Genomic DNA, 19,963 nt, shown 5'->3' with positions numbered 1-19,963 from the left:
TTCTGAGCTCTAGTTCTGACATCTTACTCATATCCATACTGATTAGGTCCCTGGCAGTCATTACTGCCTCTTGTTCTCTTTTTTGAGGTGAGTTTTTCCATCTTGTCATTCTTACAGAAAGTGATCACTTTTCTATTTGTAGAATTGCAGCAATTCTCTTAGATCTCTGGTTGAGTTCACAAGTGTTCAGAATGATTTGGTAGCTGTCTAGCTGAATTCGCGGGACCAGACTAAACAAGTACTGCTACTCCTCTGCCATCTTGGACTCCTCTCCCAACAATACAGTTTAATAGTTACTGTTTTGGGCATTTCTCTAAATTAGTTAAAGGAAAATAATTGCCATGCTTATATACTTTGTTTCTTTGTGCACATTCAGAGTACATCTAGTGTCATCTCCCTTCAGCCTGAAGGATTTGTGGTGTTTTCTTATAAGGAAGGTCTGATAGCCACATATTCTCTCAGTCTTTGTTATCTGTGGAAGTCTTTATTTTTGCCTCCATTTTTGGCTTCTTCTTAAAAACTAGAGTTCTATTTTTTGAAAATTAAGATTCGTATATAAAATTTACTAGGTTAAAGTGTACTGTTCCGCAGGTTTTAGTATATTCACAGTGTGAACATTACCACTAATTCCAGAACATTTCCATCAGTCTGAAAGGAAATCTTGTACTTTTCAATAGTCACTCCTAATTTTCCCCTTTGTACATCCCCTGGAAACTACTAATCTGCTTTCTGTCTCTATTGGATTTGCCTGTTTTCAACATTTAATTTATTTCTTAAAATATGTGTGCTTTTGTGTCCATCTCATTTCATTCAAGATAATGATTCAAGGTTCATTCATAGAGGAGCATGGAACTGTACTTCATTCCTTTTTGGTTGAATAATATTCCATCATATGGCTATACCAATTTTGTTTATTCATCAATTGATGAACTTATAGTTATTTCTACTTTTTGGCTATTAAAAATAATACTTCATGAGTATTCATGTACAAATCTTTGTGTCAACATACATTTTCACTTTTATTGGGTATATACCTAGGAATGAATTTGTTAGTCATATAGTAATTCTATGTTTATTTAAGGAATTATAGAATTATTTCCACAATGACTATACTGTTTAACATTCCCCCAAGTAATGTATGGGGATTTAAATTTCTCCACATCTACCCCAATGTTTGTTCTTTTATATGTTTACTTATTATACTATCCTATATGATTTGAAATGGTACCTTGTAATTTTAATTTGCATTTTCCTAATCACTGATGATGCCAAGCATCTTTTCATGTATTTATTTACTATTTATATATCTTTTTTGGACAAATATTTATGCAGATCCTTTGCTCACTTTTTAATTGGGGTATCTTTTAATTATTAAGTTATAATAGTTCTTTATTTTAGGAATAAGTGTCCTATCAGATGTATGAATTAAAAAATGTTCTCCCATTGAATGTGTTTTCCTTCATTTTATTGATGTGCAGAAGTTTTACATTTTCTAAGAGTTTTATATATTGTCTATTACATTTAGGTCTTTGATCCATTTTTAGTTAATTTTTGTATGTGGTATAACATGGGAGTCCACGTTCATTCTTTTTTATGTGATTATCCAGTTGTCTGAGAACCATTACTTTCTTTTTTTTTTTAAATTTTATTTTTTATAAACATATATATATATATTTTTTTTTCCCCCCCAGGGGTACAGGTCTGTGAATCTCCAGGTTTACACACTTCACAGCAATTACTTTCTTTTTTTAAAGGATAGTTTTGTTGGATATACAGTTCTTAGTGGACAAGTTTGTTTTTTTTTTCCTTTCAGCATTTTGAATATGTCATCCCACTACCTTTTAGTGTTTTTTTGTTGTGTTTTTTTGTCCTTACCTTTCAACACCTTGGCTTTATGTCCATGATATCTTTGGATATTCATGAGATCTTCCTGGATGTGTAGACTATTATTACTATTACTACTGCTATGATTATTGTGGTTACTGTTATTGTTATTTAGGAAGTTGTCAGGCATTATTTCTTCAAATATATGTTTCGCCCTTTTTCCTCTGTCTTCTCCTTCTGGGCGTTCCTTTACACACATTTTTTTTTTCCCCCATGATGGTAATAACGCTTTGAGGTGTTTTCATCCTGCTTTTTTTTTTCTTTGTGTGCTTCAGATTGGACAATTTGTTTTGAACTGTCTTCAAGAGTCTTGGGTCTGCCTTCTGCAAGTTCAAATATGCTATTGTGTCCTTCTGGTGAATTTTTCATTTAGTTATGCTTTTTGATTGGACAGTTTTCCATGTGGTCCTTTCTTTTACAGATATGTATGTAATTTGTCTCTTTTTTTATAATTTTTTTATTTTTTTATAAACATATAATGTATTATTAGCCCCAGGGGTACAGGTGTGTGAATCGCCATGTTTAACACTTCACAGCACTCATCATAGCACATACCCTCCCTAATGTCCATAACCCCACCACCCTCTCCCTACCCCTCTCCCCCTGGCAACCCTCAGTTTGTTTTGTGACATTAAGAGTCTCTTATGGTTTGTCTCCCTCCCAATCCCATCTTGTTTCATTTATTCTTTTCCTACTCCCCAAATTCCCCACGTTGCATCTCCACTTCCTCATATCAGGGAGATCATATGATAGTTGTCGTTCTCCAATTGGCTTATTTTGCTAAGCATAATACCCTCTAGTTCCATCCATGTCGGTGCAAATGGCAAGATTCCATTTCTTTTGATGGCCGCATAGTATTCCATTGTATATATATACCACATCTTCTTTATGCATTCATCTGTTGATAGACATCTAGGTTCTTTCCATAATTTGGCTATTGTGGACGTGTAATTTCTGTCTCTTAATTGACAGTCTCTATTTGACTAGGCTTTGTTGCCATAATGCACTTTAGTTCTTTAAACATAGTTTACGTTACTTGTTTTCATGTATTTATGATAGCTACTTTACAGTCTTTGTCTACTAAGTTGAACATCTGTGGTCCCCCAAAGATAGTTTCTTTTTATTGCTTTTGTCTTTATAGCCCATACTTCACCTTTTCTTTGTATGTCTCATAATCTTCGTGAAATCTGTGCATTTTAGATAATAAATTGTAACCACTTGGGTTTCCTGTACCCTTCCTTGATGGTGGTTATTGTGGTGATATTTTTGTTTAGTGATTTTCCTGGACTAATTCTGTGGAGTATGTCTTACCTGCTGCATGTTGCTACTGATGTCTGTACTCATTGGGTTTTTGTCTCACTTTGTTTTATTTTTAGACAAAAAGTCTGTTTAAAAAAAAAATACTGGCCTTTTAGTTAGTTAGTATAGCTTGGTGGTCAACCAATAATCATTTAGTTGATTATATTTAAGCCCCTTGTTCCAAAAGAGTGTCATTCTTTGCCAGTAGAATTATGTGTGCTTTAGGGAATGTGTTCAAATTTTGTGATTTACATATCTGCCCTTTTACTTTCTGTTGTAAAGATTCACCTTCAGCCAAAAATGAGTAGTTAAGACCCAAATACATAATTTATTCTGAACATCACTTTTTTTGTGGATTATAAGCTACACATGCCATATATTTCTTTGGAACTTAGTAGTATTACAAATTGACCAGGTTCGATAGTATAGTTTGTTAGCATAAATAAGTTCATATAATTTTAATAATTTTTAAGATTTCCTTGATAATTTTCAGGGAATTGGGTAAGGTTAGTTATATAGGGTGCTATCTTTGGTATATTATTAATCAGCCTTTTAATAGGGATTTTATTTTCTCACTTTAATGACTAGTAAATTCAGTGAATATTCAGTCTCATTAATTACAAACTAAAAAACCAAAACCTTTCTTTTATAAAATATAAATAACCTTCAGATTATTTACTCTCTTAGGTCACTTATTTCTCTATTTCATCACTATAAATATTGGAATTTCACTGTTTAGGAAAAACATTCTTGATTTTTATTTACTTATTTTTTTTAAAGCTTGGCTTTAAGTCATGGGCTGCAATATCACCAGTTAGGTTGGTGATACTTGATACTTCCAGGATACTTCCTCCTGGAACTCCACGGGGGGGAAAAAATTAGACTTAGTCATTGCTATCCTGGAAATGGGGCAGATGTGAAATACCTAGGTCCAGGAAACACCTGGCTTGCAAGATTTACTTGAATGGCATTCTGTGAGTGGTAGGAGTTCCTATTTCTTTATCTGGCAGTCAGAAGTCACCTAAGCCATCAGAAGACTCCCCCTTCCCAGTTATCTTGTCCAAAAAAATAAAGTGAAGCAGTTTTCTTGATACAAGGTGACTTCACTCTAAGAAAGGTATTGCAGTAGTATCCTCCCCAGTCCCACGGTCAGGGGACATTACCTAGATTTAGTTACTCTTGAAAAGTCTCATTTTACAGTTTGAGAATCAGTTACAATTAATGCTTCTGATAATTATTTATAAAACATCACTAATGATGCAGTCCTTTATTCACAGATTCATATGTTCTCAATTCATGTCTCCCAAATATAACTAAAATCCCAAATTGCTGCATGTTTGAATTGTTCTCTGCCAGTAGTCTTAAAGATTCACTATGTTTTGTTTTAATGGGTCACATACAATTAAAATGTAAAACTTTTTTTTGGAAACTGTGTTATTAGGCAATAACATTTGGACAGCATTTCAGTAATTTAATATGCAGTAAAATATTTTTTTAAGTAATGCAATTATGCTTTCTTAATACTCTTTTCCATTTACACAGAATACATTGTTCAGTGGTTTTTGTTTGGTTGATACTTGTTTTTACAGTGATGAGAAAGAAGAACAGGATCAAAAAGAAAAATTGGTGTTGTCAGAAGACTGTGAACTCATTACAATAATTGACGTAATTCCTGGCAGATTAGAAATCACTACTCAACACATTTACTTCTATGATTGCAGCATTGAAAAAGAAGATGGTGAGGAGTTCTGGGGGAATAATTTCTGTTGTTCAATAGTTAAGTATCCAGTTTATCAAATACTAATGAAAAGAAAATAATAAGATAGGACTGGAATTGTGGTCTATCATCTAAAAGGAGAAATACAAAGTCAATATGGGATTCAATTTATTATTCAACAGTGTATTAAAAGGAATGCTTTTTTATTAATGTTTTTAATGGTTTTGATGAAAGGAGATTGCTGTAAAGTTTTTATAAAATGCAATCTTAATTTTATTTGTACATTTATTTCCATCAGTTTCTCACCTAGTCCTTTGAAAAGAAAAAGGATATTTAAATCTAAAATGCCAACATAAAGAGAAAAGGAAAACATGTTTTTGAGATATAATAATCAGGATTATTCTCTGTTCTCATGAGGAGGAACGGGAACAGCTATAGAATTTTTTTTAAGTTTTAAACCATTTACGGGCTCCTGGGTGACTCAGTCACTTAAGCATCCTACTGTTGATTTCACTTAGGTCATGATCTCAGGGTTTTGAGATTGAGCCCGAGCCGCTTCCATGCTGGGTGTGGAGACTGCTTAAGATTCTCTCTCTCTCCCCATTCTTTTGCAACCCCCCACCCCCTGCATGCATGTTGCACTCTCGCTCTCTCTCTCTCTCTCTCAAAAAAGTAAATGAAAGAAGCCATTTAAACATCCACTAAATTTAACAAATGATTTCTGTGAAACAGAAATTTAATTCCTTTTCCTTAAGTGCTACTTTTGTCAGGAACTAGGAGATATTTTCTGCATAACATGAGGAACTTCATATGGTACCTTGGTCACAAGATTTCTTCTGTTTTTAGGAGTAGGCTTTGATTTCAAGTGGCCTCATTCTCAAGTTCGAGAGATTCACCTGCGGCGTTATAATTTAAGGAGGTCAGCTCTTGAGATTTTTCATGTTGACCAATCCAACTACTTTCTCAATTTCAAAAAAGAGGTATGTAAGATGCTGCCTTTCTGGAAGTCCCAGAGTATTAGCTTGAAGTAATTTTCTGGTTGGTGAGCTATAATGAAACTTTGGACTCTACTCATTTGTGAAGTCAAAATACTAGAGGAAAAAACATGTGCCTTAGGAGCTAAGGAGTAAATTAATTTTGGGGGGATTTATGTTTGAGTATTTTTTAGGGTGCTTGTTTTCAGTTTTTAATCTATGAGTAGATAAATCAGTAAAATACTGGGTGTCAGCCAATAGGTGCCTCACGCAATATCCAGTTGTGAAATAACATGCAATATATAGGATATGATAGGATTTATGAAATTGGGTTCAGTTCAGTTAAATAATAATGAGGCAGGTATTTCTTCTGGGAATAGAGTAAATTCTGGAATAGTGTAAGTGGTTAAGAGATTACCCTTGAAGCCTGATTATCTGGATCAAGATACGCTATAGCTACTTATCTTCAGCACGTTACTTGGGATGCTTGCCCCCAGCCTTCTTTCCCTCTGTTACTCGCTTTGGGTGACACTTGCATCAGTTTCTGATAGGTCTCCTGTCTTGCCTAGCTCTCTCTTCATTTTCTGTCACAGGCGTCTCTCCTAATAAAATCCTTGAATATTCAGTTCCATTTTCTTCATCTGCTTCGGAGATGATCTGGATTAGCACAGTCAGTAACTAAGTTTCTGTTCATTTGTGGGATCCAGGTTTATGTACAGCTGATTTTGCTCAGAGGTTTAAAGGGCATTTCTGTATTTTTACAAAAGGATATTTTTTTATTTTATTAAAAATAAAATTTCCCAGTAGGAATATACAAAGCTTGTATTTATTAGGAAGCTATGTCATATAATTAAACCAACCATGCTCCTGTTGAATACTGTACATTTATTTGTATAACTTTATTTATAGTTTTTAAAGCACATTTATATATGGTTCTAACCTTTATAGCAACCTTCAGATTCACTGTGGCAAATTGTTACTCCTTTTTTAATAGGTGAGGAAACTGAAGTTCAAAGATGAATTTTATTACTTTATTTGTATAGCCTTGAGGAATTCAGAAAACTGTAAGGGTAGAGATTATTATGTTTAATGTATAAATGAGACTCAGTAAAGTAATTGATTTGCGAGTATGATTAGTAAATGACAGGACTGAGTTGGAATTGGACTCCAGCTTATTTTCTGATTCAGTATCTGCTGATCATTCCATTATACCCTGTAATTTCTTCAAAAAAATATATAGCTTGACTTCACCAAACCTAGTAGAGTAGTTAAAGCCATAATCCTCTATTAAAGAGAAATGTCCAGAAGAGGCAGATTTGTAGAGGCAGGAAGTAGATTAGTGGTTTTCAGGGAATGAGAGGGAGTAAGAATTGGGGGGTTGATGACTAGTGAGTATGAAGTTTCTTTCAAGGATGACGAAAATGTTCCAGAGTTAGATAGTGTTTATGGTTGCACAGCTCTTTGAATATATATATTAAAAAAAGCCCACTGAATTATCTACTCTAAAAGGGTAAATTTTGTGGTATGTGAAATGTATTTCAATAAAGTAGTTACAAAAGTCACAATCCCAATTTGTCTTGATCAATTTTTAAACTGTAAAATACTGTTTTTTATAGGTTAGAAACAAAGTATATAGTAGACTGTTGTCACTTCATTCTCCAAATAGTTATGGTACCAGATCACCACAGGAATTATTCAAAGCATCTGGATTGACACAGGTAGGAAATTTCAACACTGTTGTAATGTTCATATTATATTTCAGACTTTTTCCTCTTCTGATTATTTTATTTTGGTTATTACAACCATTCTTCCATTCAAATTGATCTTTTGAATTATCTTTGAATCTTTCTGTTTCACTAACACTGTGTCTTGTCTTTCAGCTCCCATACCATTTGGTTCATGGGGTATACCTTACAAATTCTTCTATTTTAATAATTTTACTTTTTAAAATAGAACAGGTGGGCTTGCTGGGGTTTTCTTTTTCTTGTCTTTAATATTTTGTTTATTTATTTGACACAGAGAGATAATACAAGCTTGAGAGCTTGAGAGGCAATACAAGCAGGGGTGTGGGAGAGGGAGAAGCCGGCTTCCCGCTGATCAGGGAGCCTGCTGCAAGCCTCAATCCCAGGACCCTGGGGTCATGACCTGAGTCGAAGGCAGACACTTAACCACTGAGCCACCCAGGCACCCCTTGTTGGGTTTTTCTAATAATAAAATTTATCTATGCATGAGGTAAAATGTGGGAAAATACAAAAGACCCCATGGGGGAAAAAGGAAAAAAAAATCAGTTCATCTATTAGCCAAATCTGATTAATGCTCTTGTACATTTTGTTCTCTCCTATATCCCAATATATCTTGAATTTCTACTACCAACATCCAAGGAAAGGCCGTTGTTTTTTTGTTTTCCAGAACTGGCAATAGTCTGCTAATTTAGGTCTCTAAATTAGGTCTCCCTCTTCCATATGCTTTAATCATAATCTGAAGTGTTGATCTTGTTCAGAAATCATCAGCAATTCTTTCGTATTGCTTGTGGAATAAGCTTTATTTAAAGGGGTATTTGCTAATTTTTTGCGGAATAAACTTTATTTGTTAAAGTACTTCTAAAGTTAGTACTCAAGTATAATTATAATTGGGCTTTCTATTAAATCTATATATATATAGATTCATTTCTCACCATTCCCTTAAGCGTATTATTTGCTTAAGGCAAACAGTAAACTTAAAAGTGAATGTTAATCTGTCAGCAAAATTCTCGAGCATACCCATACTGTGTAAGTAATTAATAGGCCAGTGATTAAAAGAAAATGGTGATTATGTTTTTCTTTAGGAAATTATCTAATGTAGCAAAATCTCAAGGCAGTTCTCTGAGAATAGTTAGATAATATTTATTTAAAATTTACAGATCATTTTAGTACATTAGGATGCTTTTCTTTAATATGTGCACTTCTGAAAATAATCAGTTTATAACAAAATTTTCCATGTTGGACAGTCCTAAAATTGACATTTTTGAGATATTTAAATAACTTAATTGGAAAAAAGAACTCTTGCATTTTTTGACTATAATAAAAATTTATGTTTGATTTTCTCTTCCTTTTCTAAAGACCAGTTTTTAAAGGAAAGAAATTTAGGAAAAGTTTATTGATTTAAGCCTTTTTTGAAGTCCCATTCCTTTTATTAATAAGATGATGAAGATAATGGGAACAAAAGATTATGTTAGTACTATCAGTAACAGTTACTAACTTCTAAAAATTTAAGTTAGTTCTGATTTTGCTTTTTGTACTATCTAGAAATGGGTGAACAGAGAGATATCAAATTTTGACTACCTCATTCAAATAAATACAATGGCAGGACGAACCTATAATGACCTTGCGCAGTATCCTGTGGTAAGTTTTATAGAAATCTCTAAATATGGTATTGCCTTTCAGTTTTATAATACACTAAAAATGTATGTGTTTGATGATTATTTGTCATCTTTAAAAAAGATGCAAAAACTGTTTTTGCCTTTTGTATATTTTCTACCTGCTATCTTCAAAACGTATATAAACATGAAGAGTATTTAAATAATAAAAGCTTTTTTTTTCACTTCATTGAAAATATTCCAGTGGAATTATAGGAAATAATGCTTCTGGTTATGGAACTGAAGATGAATAAACATTTGAAACGGAAAAATATTTTTAAAGACTAACCCTTTTTGTCTTTAGATAAGCATTTGATATTATAACTTCTCTGGAAAGGAATGTCTAAATTGTAAATTGTGGCTCTTTTTTAGTTTCCCTGGATTTTACAAGATTATACTTCAGAAGAGTTGGACCTTAATAACCCATCTGTATTTCGAGATCTTTCCAAACCAATTGGGGTAGTTAATGATAAAAATGCCAAAGCCATGCGAGAAAAGTAAGTGCATTTTATCCCTTTTGAAAGATACCCATCGGGGCACCTGGGTGGCTCAGTGGATTAAACCTCTGCCTTCTGCTCAGGTCATGATCCCAGGATCCTGGGATCCAGCCCCGCATCGGGCTCTCTGTTCGGCGGTGAGCCTGCTTCTCCCTCTCTCTCTGCCTTCCTCTGCCTACTTGTGATCTCTGTCTGTCAAATAAATAAATAAAATCTTCAAAAAAAAAAAAAAGATACCCATCACTTTTGATGGTATTTTGAATTTACATTGATTTCTAATATGGCCAACCAAGTGTTACTTTTCTTAAATGCACAACTGTTTTTGGTAATCAGTCTGATAATCCCTTCACTGTATCTTCTTGAAAATATAGGATTATCCCTCAAGTATCTTACCTATATTCAGTTAATTTCACTTCTGTGCCAATTTAAATTGATTTTGTTTAGAGTTTCTTTTCACCTTTTATGTGCTGAAGGGTAATTTTTCTTCCCAGATATTTTAGCCTTATTAACCTCCTAATCAACATGAAAAAATACCTTTAATACAATACTTTGATAGATATAAAATTAATACTAACCTATGATTCACAAATAATGTGAATAAAGTATACCGAAATGTGTAGAAAGTTGCTATCTTTTAATAAGGAAAGGAATTTTTATAATTCTGTATATTTATGATCTATCCTGTGAATGTCTTACAATTTTTTTCTTCAAAGTAAGGTGCTGACAGGTAAAAGAATAATCTAATTTTAATTTCCATTTTTCTCCATGTGAAATTGTGGATGAATTGTCAGTAATGACTTACATTAAATGCAAAAAACTATTTTGCAAACAAATAATGTAGATTTATTTGAAAGTACTTTTTTTTTTTTTTTTTCATTTTATCTGCAAATCTATCTTAGGACTCTGTAGTGTTTGATACTTGATTTGATTTACTAGTAGAATTCTATATATATGTAACCTAACCACCATTAGTCAAACTTTTTTGACAATAACAAAAAAACAAGCTTTTAAAAATACTGTTCCACAGGAAACACTGTTTTAAATTTTAATAGTGTATGTTTTTGCATAGATGGATATGACTTTGACCTGAAAGCTTTTTATTCTCCTGAATATTAATGATTTCTGCATAAAAGGAAATTGGCCTCAACTCGATGAACTAATTACTGTTTTGGTTTGAAAAGTTTAGTGTTTATTTCCTCCAAAAAACTTTTTTTTTTTTTTTTAAAATTAAAAAAAAAAATTTTTTTTTTTTTTTGCAGATCAAGTTAAAGCTGAAAAAAATTTTTTTAAAGATTTATTTATTTACTTATTTGACAGAGATCACAAGTAGGCAGAGGCAGGCAGAGAGAGAGGGAGGGAGGCAGGCTCTCCCCTGAGCAGAGAGCCCGATGAGGGGCTTGATTCCAGGATCCTGGGATCATGACCTGAGCTAAAGGCAGAGGCTTTAACCCACTGAGCCACCCAGGCGCCCCCAAAAACTCTTCTTATTCAGATTTTGTACCCACTAATTCAGATGTCAATATTCAAACCACCATTCAAAACAATTACATATTGGTAGCTTATAGAATTAACTATATATATATATACTTTCCTTTTTATCTACTTTAGGTCTTCCTATCCATCATCTTCCTTCCTAGACAACCTTCTTTTTCCTTTAATTAATAGACATTCATTTCCACAATTCTTGAATGATCCTCCATATTTTCTTCCATTATGTTGTCCCCAAAAGAATGTCTCATTATCACATTGCCTATGGTAGCAGAAAAATCAAATAACCCTTTATATCCAAAACTAAAGAAATGTTTAAATTGTCATACATTCGTATATGTTACTGTTATAAATACCAGGTGCTGTTAAAAAGTAGACTATTCAGTCATTTGGAAAGACAAATAGAAAACTGCTAAATGAAAAAATAGGTTGTGAACAATGTATTATGTATAGCATTTTTACATTGAAATACATTTGTGTACTAACTTATATATTAAGGGTGACAGATTTTCATCAAAATGTTAATGTTAATTATCTCTGCTTGATTTTAAGTTTCTCCTTTTTTGGTACTCTGTGTTTTCTAATTTATCTACAGTGAATATGTATTATTGCATAATATGAAACACAGTATTACTGTTTCTAGTGATACTACGTTCAGATAAAGTATTAATGAATAATTTTTTTCATTTATTAACTTGGTATGATGATATGAATATGTAAATAATGAATATTAATAAGGACTTCTTAAAAACTATGTTTTTAGCAATGCACTACAACCTTATGTCCTAATTTAGTATTACTATTATGGTTATAAAAGTTTAGTTTCTTTTTTTAGATATGAAAATTTTGAGGATCCCATGGGAACTATTGATAAATTTCATTATGGTACTCACTATTCAAATTCTGCTGGGGTTATGCACTATCTTATTCGTACAGAACCATTCACCACCCTCCACATCCAACTTCAGAGTGGAAGGTATGTTTTGGGTAAATAAGCTATTTTCTTAAGACCACATGTTAGCATTGAAGACTCTTTGCCTTTGTGTCATGTACTGTATAATAGGGCCTTATCAGTTTTAGTCTCCTCTATTAGATTTTATTTCATTTAATAGCCTCTAAATAAAAACAGCCAAACTAGTTTGAGAATAAGTCATTCCAACTGACTTACACAAATGACCTTTAAGGAGAATTCCTTTTTACGGTTATCTAGTGTAGCTTTGTGATTCTTACTGGTTTTAGGTACCTGCCAGAGACTGAGAGTTTGAACTGATTTAGACCTAGATCCATGACATCTACCAGAGATTTAAACATAACCAATGCCTGTGTGGTCCTCTTTAAAATATTTTATTAAAGAATAAAAATGAGGAGGAATGAGGGGCTCTTACATAATCCACATATGTCTATGATTCCACTGTATTATCATATTACCTCTCAGAATTATAATATATTATGTTCACACTTTCCTGATAATCTTAAAGAAACAAACTTCTTTATGAATCCTCGGTTTTCCAATGTATCCTCTCTATAGCTTCCTACTTACTTACATTTTATCTCCGTATTGCCTTATTCTTTAACATTACTATTTCACCTTTCCTATGCACCCAGTCGAGCTATGTAAACTATTGCCTATTCTATTGCCTATTCTATTCTCCATGCATATAGTCTTTATCTCTCAAAATTAACCTTACTCCTATCTTTAGTGCAATAAGCCTTGGCTTTCAAGAAGAGACTCTGTCCCTGTGATCACATTAACCATCTCCAAATGTTACATACACACAATAGCAGGTAGTTTTCTCCCCATTAAGGTATAACTGGGTCTTTTCAGCTTTTAATGATTTTAACAATTAGTGATTTTACTACAAGGCTTCAGAAATAGATTATCTGCTTCAAAAGACTCCATCAAGAATGGAAAGGACAACCCATTCAGGCGAGGAAAATATTTGTAGGTTGTATAATCTGCTAAGGGACTTGAAGTCTACAATACAATAACCTTTACAGTGCAATGATAGATAAATAACCCAATTAAAAACTGAACAATGGATCTGAATGGACATTTCTCCAAAGAAGATATACAAATGTCCAAGAAACATATGAAAAGATGCTGAATATCCTTAGTCATCAGGGAAATTCAAATCAAAACCAAACTGAGATAACCTCTTCACACCTCCAAGGATGGCTATGATAAAAAAGACAGGTAATACCTAGTGTTGATGAGCATGCTGAGAAGCTAGAACCCTTATGTACTGCCTGCGGAAATGAAAAATGCTGTAGCCTATGTGGAAAACAGTTTGGCAGTTCTTCAAAGTTCTTCAAAGGGTTAAACATAAAATTATCCTGACCTAGTAATTCCATTCTTAGCTATACACCCAAAATAATTGAAAACATATGTTCACACAAAAACTTATATAAGGTGTACATAGAAGCATTATTTGTAATAGCCAAAAAGTAAAAACAGCCCAAAGGTTGTTTGTCAGGTGATAAAAGAATAAATAAAATGTGGTATATCCATACAACGGAGTATTACCTGGCCATGAGTAGATAAAAGGAATGAAAGATACATGTTGCAACATGAATGATCCTCAAAAATAGTATGCTAAATGTAGTAAACTAGACATAAAAAGCCGCATGCTGTGTGATTTACATGCAGTGTCCCATAGAGACAGAAAGTAGATTTGCAGTTGCCAGAGTTGAGGTAGGATGGATAGAGAGTAACTGCTAATAGATACAAGGTTTCTTTTAGGAGTGATGGAAATGTTCAAAATTGATTGTGGTGATTGTTGCACAACTCATGAATATATTGAAAACATTGAATTGTGAATTGTATGTGAATTATATCTCAGTAAAGCAGTTCTCCCAAACAAAAAATTCTGCCATTAAAACTATATCTCCTTGAATTTGGATACACCATTATTAGACTTTATTGATGACCCAATCATTGACCGTAATTAAATTCAAAATTCTGCTAAGTTCAGCTCCACCTCAAACCAAGATTGGTAGGTATTACTAAGTAAATCCAGGAAAACAATATCAAAGGAGATTAAACGGGGATTTATGCTTTTTGTGAATGGAAAATACGTAAAAACAGTATAATAAAATCGCAGCATGACTACTTGAGCTTCTTTACCATAGGCCTGTGGTGGAACTTAAAAATAAAATCAGATAATAGTATATGCAAGTAAAATATAAAAAATATTTTTTAAATATAAAATTTTATATATTTAATATATAATATATTTATATATTAATATCTAATATATATTATAAAAAGAACCATTTCCCTAACTCACCTTCTGGTTTTTAGAAGAGTTTGTATAGAGGATTAAATCAGCAGCTCTCCTATGGATCTGTTAACCATGTATGTTAATAATGATATTTAAATTCTGTGAATCTAAAATACCCAAATAATGTTTATTCACTCTCGGTAATGAATTTTACTCAGCAAAAATTAGGCCTTTCTTTAAAAGTCTCTTAGGTTTACATTTAATTACTTAAAAATTTTCTCCAGTGTGATTTGGTTTTTAGCTCTTCTAACTAAAATGATACTAGTGATTAAAGTTAAAGTGAGGGGTGCCTGGGTGGCTCCATCGCTTAAGTGTCTGCCTTCGGCTTGGGTCATGTTCCCAGGTCCTGGGATTGAGCCCCGCATAGGGTTCCCTGCTCAGCCGGGAGCCTGCTTCTTCCTCTCCCTCTGCCCTCATTGTCCCCTATTGCCACTCACTCCACTCTCACGCTCTCTCTCTCTCAAATAAATAAATAAAAACTTCAAAAAAAAGTTGTAGTATTTAGTTCCTGGCAACAAAATATGAAAGATTATCATATGAATATATCATATTATCGTAAGTACGAAAAACAAATTGTATTTTAATTTAATTTAATTTAAAAGATTTTATTTATTTATTTGACAGAGAGAGGGAGAGCACAAACGGGGAGTAGGAGAGGGAGAAGTAGGCTCCCCGCTGAATAGGGAACCTCATGGGGGGCCGGATCCCCCTGGGATCATGACCTGAGCCAAAGGCAGACACTTAAACTGACTGAGCTACCTAAGTGCCTCCCAATTTGTGTTTTTAGACATTAAGAGAAAGGTGAATTAGGGGCGCCTGGGTGGCTCAGTGGGTTAAAGCCTCTGCTTTCGGCTCAGGTCGTGATCCCAGGGTCCTGGGATCCAGCCCCACGTCGGGCTCTCTTCTCGGCTGGGAGCCTGCTTCCCTTCCTCTCTCTCTGCCTGCCTCTCTGCCTACCTGTGATCTCTGTCAAATAAATAAATAAAATAAAATCTAAAAAAAAAAAAAAAAAAAAAAAGGTGAATGAAAGAGAGGCTCTAATCATTAGGAACCTGAAGGGAGTGTAAGGCTTGTTTCATGTCTGTTGTTGCTCTCACTGAAATTTACTCATTGTTCTCTGTCAATCTCCACATGCAGGTTTGACTGCGCAGATCGACAGTTCCATTCCATCCCTGCCACCTGGCAGGCTCTCATGGACAATGCATATGATGTGAAGGAGCTTATTCCTGAATTCTTCTATTTCCCGGAGTTTTTGGAAAATCAAAATCGTAAGAAATGAGAGATTAAGAATTTTGATTCAATGGGTCCCAGTGTAGGATCCTGAAAAATACCTTTCAGGAAATTTTTGTGATATTCTGTAGATTACTTAAGGTTCGTTTGGTCTGTTATTCACAGATAGGGTTTGACTGATGCCCAGATGTCGTCTTACTTTTCCAGGGAAGTGCTGTGGTGAACCGTGATAAATGAGTCATATTTGAATTGGTGAGAGAATTTATCAGAGTATTGGGTTTTCTAGAACCCAATGCAAAAATGCAAAAATGGCCATATGCTATTTCAGCCATATAGCTAGCCACTTAGGCTAAAAGTGTTTCAGTTACGGGTGGGAAAGAAAAAAAAAGTACATGAGTTAGATAAGATGAGGATTTAAACCAGGGGTTTGCAGACTGTAGGTCATGGGTCAGATCCACAGGGTAGACTTATTTGTTTATAAATAAAATTTTGTTGGAACACAGCCAAACCAGTTCATCTACATATAGATTGTGGCTGCTTTCATGGAATAATAGCTTATTTGAGTAGTTGCAACAGAGACCATTGGGCTCACACAGCAAAAAATATTTATTCTTTGACACTTTATGGGAAAAGTTGGCTGATTCTTGGTTTAGAGCAGAAGAGAGGAGGCAAATTGAAATTAATGACAAGGTATAAGTTACCACAATATTTGAAAAATCATATGTTTTTGAAGTAGAGCATTATGGAGCCAAAGACAGTCTTTAAAAATATCCAAATACTTCCTCTCTGAAGGAATTTTAGATTTCCTTTTAAGCACAGTAAGAAAATGAGAAGATTGTTACTACTGGGGTTCTTAAGGAAAATTACAGTGTCAAAGGACCATTACCAACTTCCTTTTCTTCCCCTAGTATGAAGTGTTAATGTTTGACCCTTTGCTTCTGTAGTAGAGTTGTTTGCCACATTAGGGAGAACATATCCAGGGCTTTGTGTCCTCTGATCATGTACTCTGGGACATGCTGTTGGAGGCATCTGATTTCTCAGAGTAAGATATTTAAAATTGGTCCCTTTCAGAAAATCAAATGAATCAATTGACGGACTCTGATTCTAGACTCTTAGCCATAGGACTAGAACTGCCACAACAGGGTATCCGGGCTAGGAGGATGAGGAGATTAAATTTGTTTTTTGTTGTTGTTGTTGTTTTGTTGTTGTTGTTGTTTTTTTAATTTTTTATTTTTTCAGCGTAACAGTATTCATTATTTTTGCACCACACCCAGTGCTCCATGCAATCCGTGCCCTCTCCAGTACCCACCACCTGGATCCCCCAACCTCCCACCCCCCGCCCCTTCAAAACCCTCAGATTGTTTTTCAGAGTCCATAGTCTCTCATGGTTCACCTCCCCTTCCAATTTCCCTCAACTCCCTTCTCCTCTCCATCTCCCCTTGTCCTCCATGCTATTTGTTATGCTCCACAAATAAGTGAAACCATATGATAATTGACTTTCTCTGCTTGACTTATTTGACTCCGCATAATCTCTTCCAGTCCTGTCCATGTTGCTACAAAAGTTGGGTATTCATCCTTTCTGATGGAGGCATAATACTCCATAGTGTATATGGACCACATCTTCCTTATCCATTCATCCGTTGAAGGGCATCTTGGTTCTTTCCACAGTTTGGCGACCGTGGCCATTGCTGCTTTGAACATTGGGGTACAGATGGCCCTTCTTTTCACTACATCTGTATCTTTGGGGTAAATACCCAGTGGTGCAATGGCAGGGTCATAGGGAAGCTCTATTTTTAATTTCTTGAGGAATCTCCACACTGTTCTCCAAAGTGGCTGCACCAACTTGCATTCCCACCAACAGTGTAAGAGGGTTCCCCTTTCTCCACATCTTCTCCAACACATGTTTCCTGTCTTGCTAATTTGGGCCATTCTAACTGGTGTAAGGTGGTATCTCAATGTGGTTTTAATTTGAATCTCCCTGATGGCTAGTGATGATGAACATTTTTTCATGTGTCTGATAGCCATTTGTATGTCTTCATTGGAGAAGTGTCTGTTCATTTTCTGCCCATTTTTTGATATGATTGTCTGTTTTGTGTGTGTTGAGTTTCAGGAGTTCTTTATAGATCCTGGATATCAACCTTTTGTCTGTACTGTCATTTGCAAATATCTTCTCCCATTCCGTGGGTTGCCTCTTTGTTTTGTTGACTGTTTCCTTTGCTGTGCAGAAGCTTTTGATCTTGATGAAGTCCCAAAAGTTCATCTTCGCTTTTGTTTCCTTTGCCTTTGGAGACATATCTTGAAAGAAGTTGCTGTGGCTGATATTGAAGAGTTTACTGCCTATGTTCTCCTCTAGGATTCTGATGGATTCCTGTCTCACGTTGAGATCTTTTATCCATTTTGAGTTTATCTTTGTGTACGGTGTAAGAGAATGGTCGAGTTTCATTCTTCTGCATATAGCTGTCCAGTTTCCCCAGCACCATTTATTGAAGAGACCGTCTTTTTTCCACTGTATATTTTTTCCTGCTTTGTCGAAGATTATTTGACCATAGAGTTGAGGGTCCATATCTGGGCTCTCTACTCTGTTCCACTGGTCTATGTGTCTGTTTTTATGCCAGTACCATGCTGTCTTGGTGATCACGGCTTTTAGTAAAGCTTGAAATCAGGTAATGTGATGCCCCCAGTTTTATTTTTGTTTTTCAACATTTCCTTAGCAATTCGGGGTCTCTTCTGATTCCATACAAATTTGGACACAGAAGTTAAGCTTGACAATTCCTGATGTTCACTAGAGCAAGTTGCTGTCTTGAATTACTGTCTTGCTGGCTTCCTTTTCTAATTGTATATTGCTTCTTTGTTTGAAACGAGTTAGGTGGGAGAAAGCAAAGTACATTTCTTAGAATGTCAATAAATTTTAATATTAATTAGTAAAACAAATATTAGTAAAACTAACTCAAAATTGTGCAAGAAAATTTTAGTATTTTCCACAGTGAAAACCCTAAGGTATGGTAGTATCCAGGTAGCTTAACAACATCATCAAAGCCAAGTTCTTCCTGTATTTTCATTCTGCTGTTCCAAGTGTTTGGGCTTTGTCCTTGGCTAGTCCCTCTCATGGTTACAAATGACTGACGCATTTCTAGGCTTCATAGGCAGATACAATAGTGTCTTAGAAGTAGATTGTTAATTCTTTGTGTCACTTCTTAAGACTGAGAAATCCTTTCTTGTAACCTCTCCTTATTGTGCTTATACCAGTCAGCCTGCTACAGGCATAAAATAAAGCACAAGGATGGATACTTGAATAAAATCAAGGTTCTGTTACCAAATAAGGAGGGATGGCTAGCAGGTTGGCAACAATGTCTGTTACACAGTAGTTGGGTTAACAAAGCCACAGGCCCTGTGCATCCTGTCATTTTATGACATTCAAACCTCTTTCCAGCTTTGGGACACACTGATATTTTAGGGTGGATTCTTTTATGAAGATCTTTTATGTGAACGCTTTTCTCTTTCCATGCTATATAAACAAGAAAACCTCATCTTTGGGATAGTTTTGTCAAAGTACTGTATTTTAACTATACGAGAAAATCTTTATGTCAGTATTACTTAGAAGAGGGCTATACAAATACATATTTTTTTTTAAAGATTTTATTTTTTTGTCAGAGAGAGAGAGAGCATGAGAGTGAGCACAGGCAGATAGAGTGGCAGGCAGAGGCAGAGCGAGAAGCAGGCTCCCTGCTGAGCAAGCAGCCTGATGTGGGACTCGATCCCAGGACTTTGGGATCATGACCTGAGCCGAAGGCAGCCGCTTAACCAACTGAGCCACCCAGGCGTCCCACAAATACATATTTTTTCATTATGACAAATACAACACTTCCTTTGAGTGTATTTAAAGTATGAGTTACACCAAAAAGCGCTAAGGAGCTGTATTTTGTAAATTAACAGGGACTATTATATTAATTATTTTTAATGTCAGAATACTAAATATTGCATTTTTGTTTAGATTAAGGTTTTGGTCATATCTATAGTATACCCTGCTTCTCAACCAAAAATCAGTTGTTAATCTGATTTACTTTATAATAACTAATTTAGAAGTATTTTATTTTCATTTACCTGTTTAATCAACTGGTAAAATACATTTCAATATGAAAAGAATTATCTTCACCTGTTCAGTAAATTTAGATCAAGAAGGGAACTTGGTTCTCACCTAT

The 19,963-nt window shown here is 34.5% G+C and overlaps 1 protein-coding gene across 1 annotated transcript in view; it reads left to right on the top strand.

Annotated features, from left to right (window-relative positions):
- The window catches only part of NBEAL1 (neurobeachin like 1), a 187,229-nt gene that overhangs the window by 124,860 nt on the left and 42,406 nt on the right, over positions 1-19,963 (top strand). Inside the window, exons 37-43 of the mRNA XM_032860042.1 lie at positions 4,773-4,921; positions 5,747-5,880; positions 7,491-7,592; positions 9,159-9,254; positions 9,641-9,765; positions 12,089-12,229; positions 15,672-15,802. Coding sequence (XP_032715933.1) covers positions 4,773-4,921; positions 5,747-5,880; positions 7,491-7,592; positions 9,159-9,254; positions 9,641-9,765; positions 12,089-12,229; positions 15,672-15,802 — 878 coding nt within the window. The remainder of the gene's footprint in view (positions 1-4,772; positions 4,922-5,746; positions 5,881-7,490; positions 7,593-9,158; positions 9,255-9,640; positions 9,766-12,088; positions 12,230-15,671; positions 15,803-19,963) is intronic.

The sequence above is a fragment of the Lontra canadensis genome, unplaced genomic scaffold (genome assembly GCF_010015895.1).
Source record: "Lontra canadensis isolate GAN:19392208 unplaced genomic scaffold, GSC_riverotter_1.0 scaffold18, whole genome shotgun sequence".
NCBI classification, from domain to species: domain Eukaryota; kingdom Metazoa; phylum Chordata; class Mammalia; order Carnivora; family Mustelidae; genus Lontra; species Lontra canadensis.
Note: the sequence above shows the minus strand (reverse complement) of the source record. Positions and strands in the feature narration are given on the sequence as shown.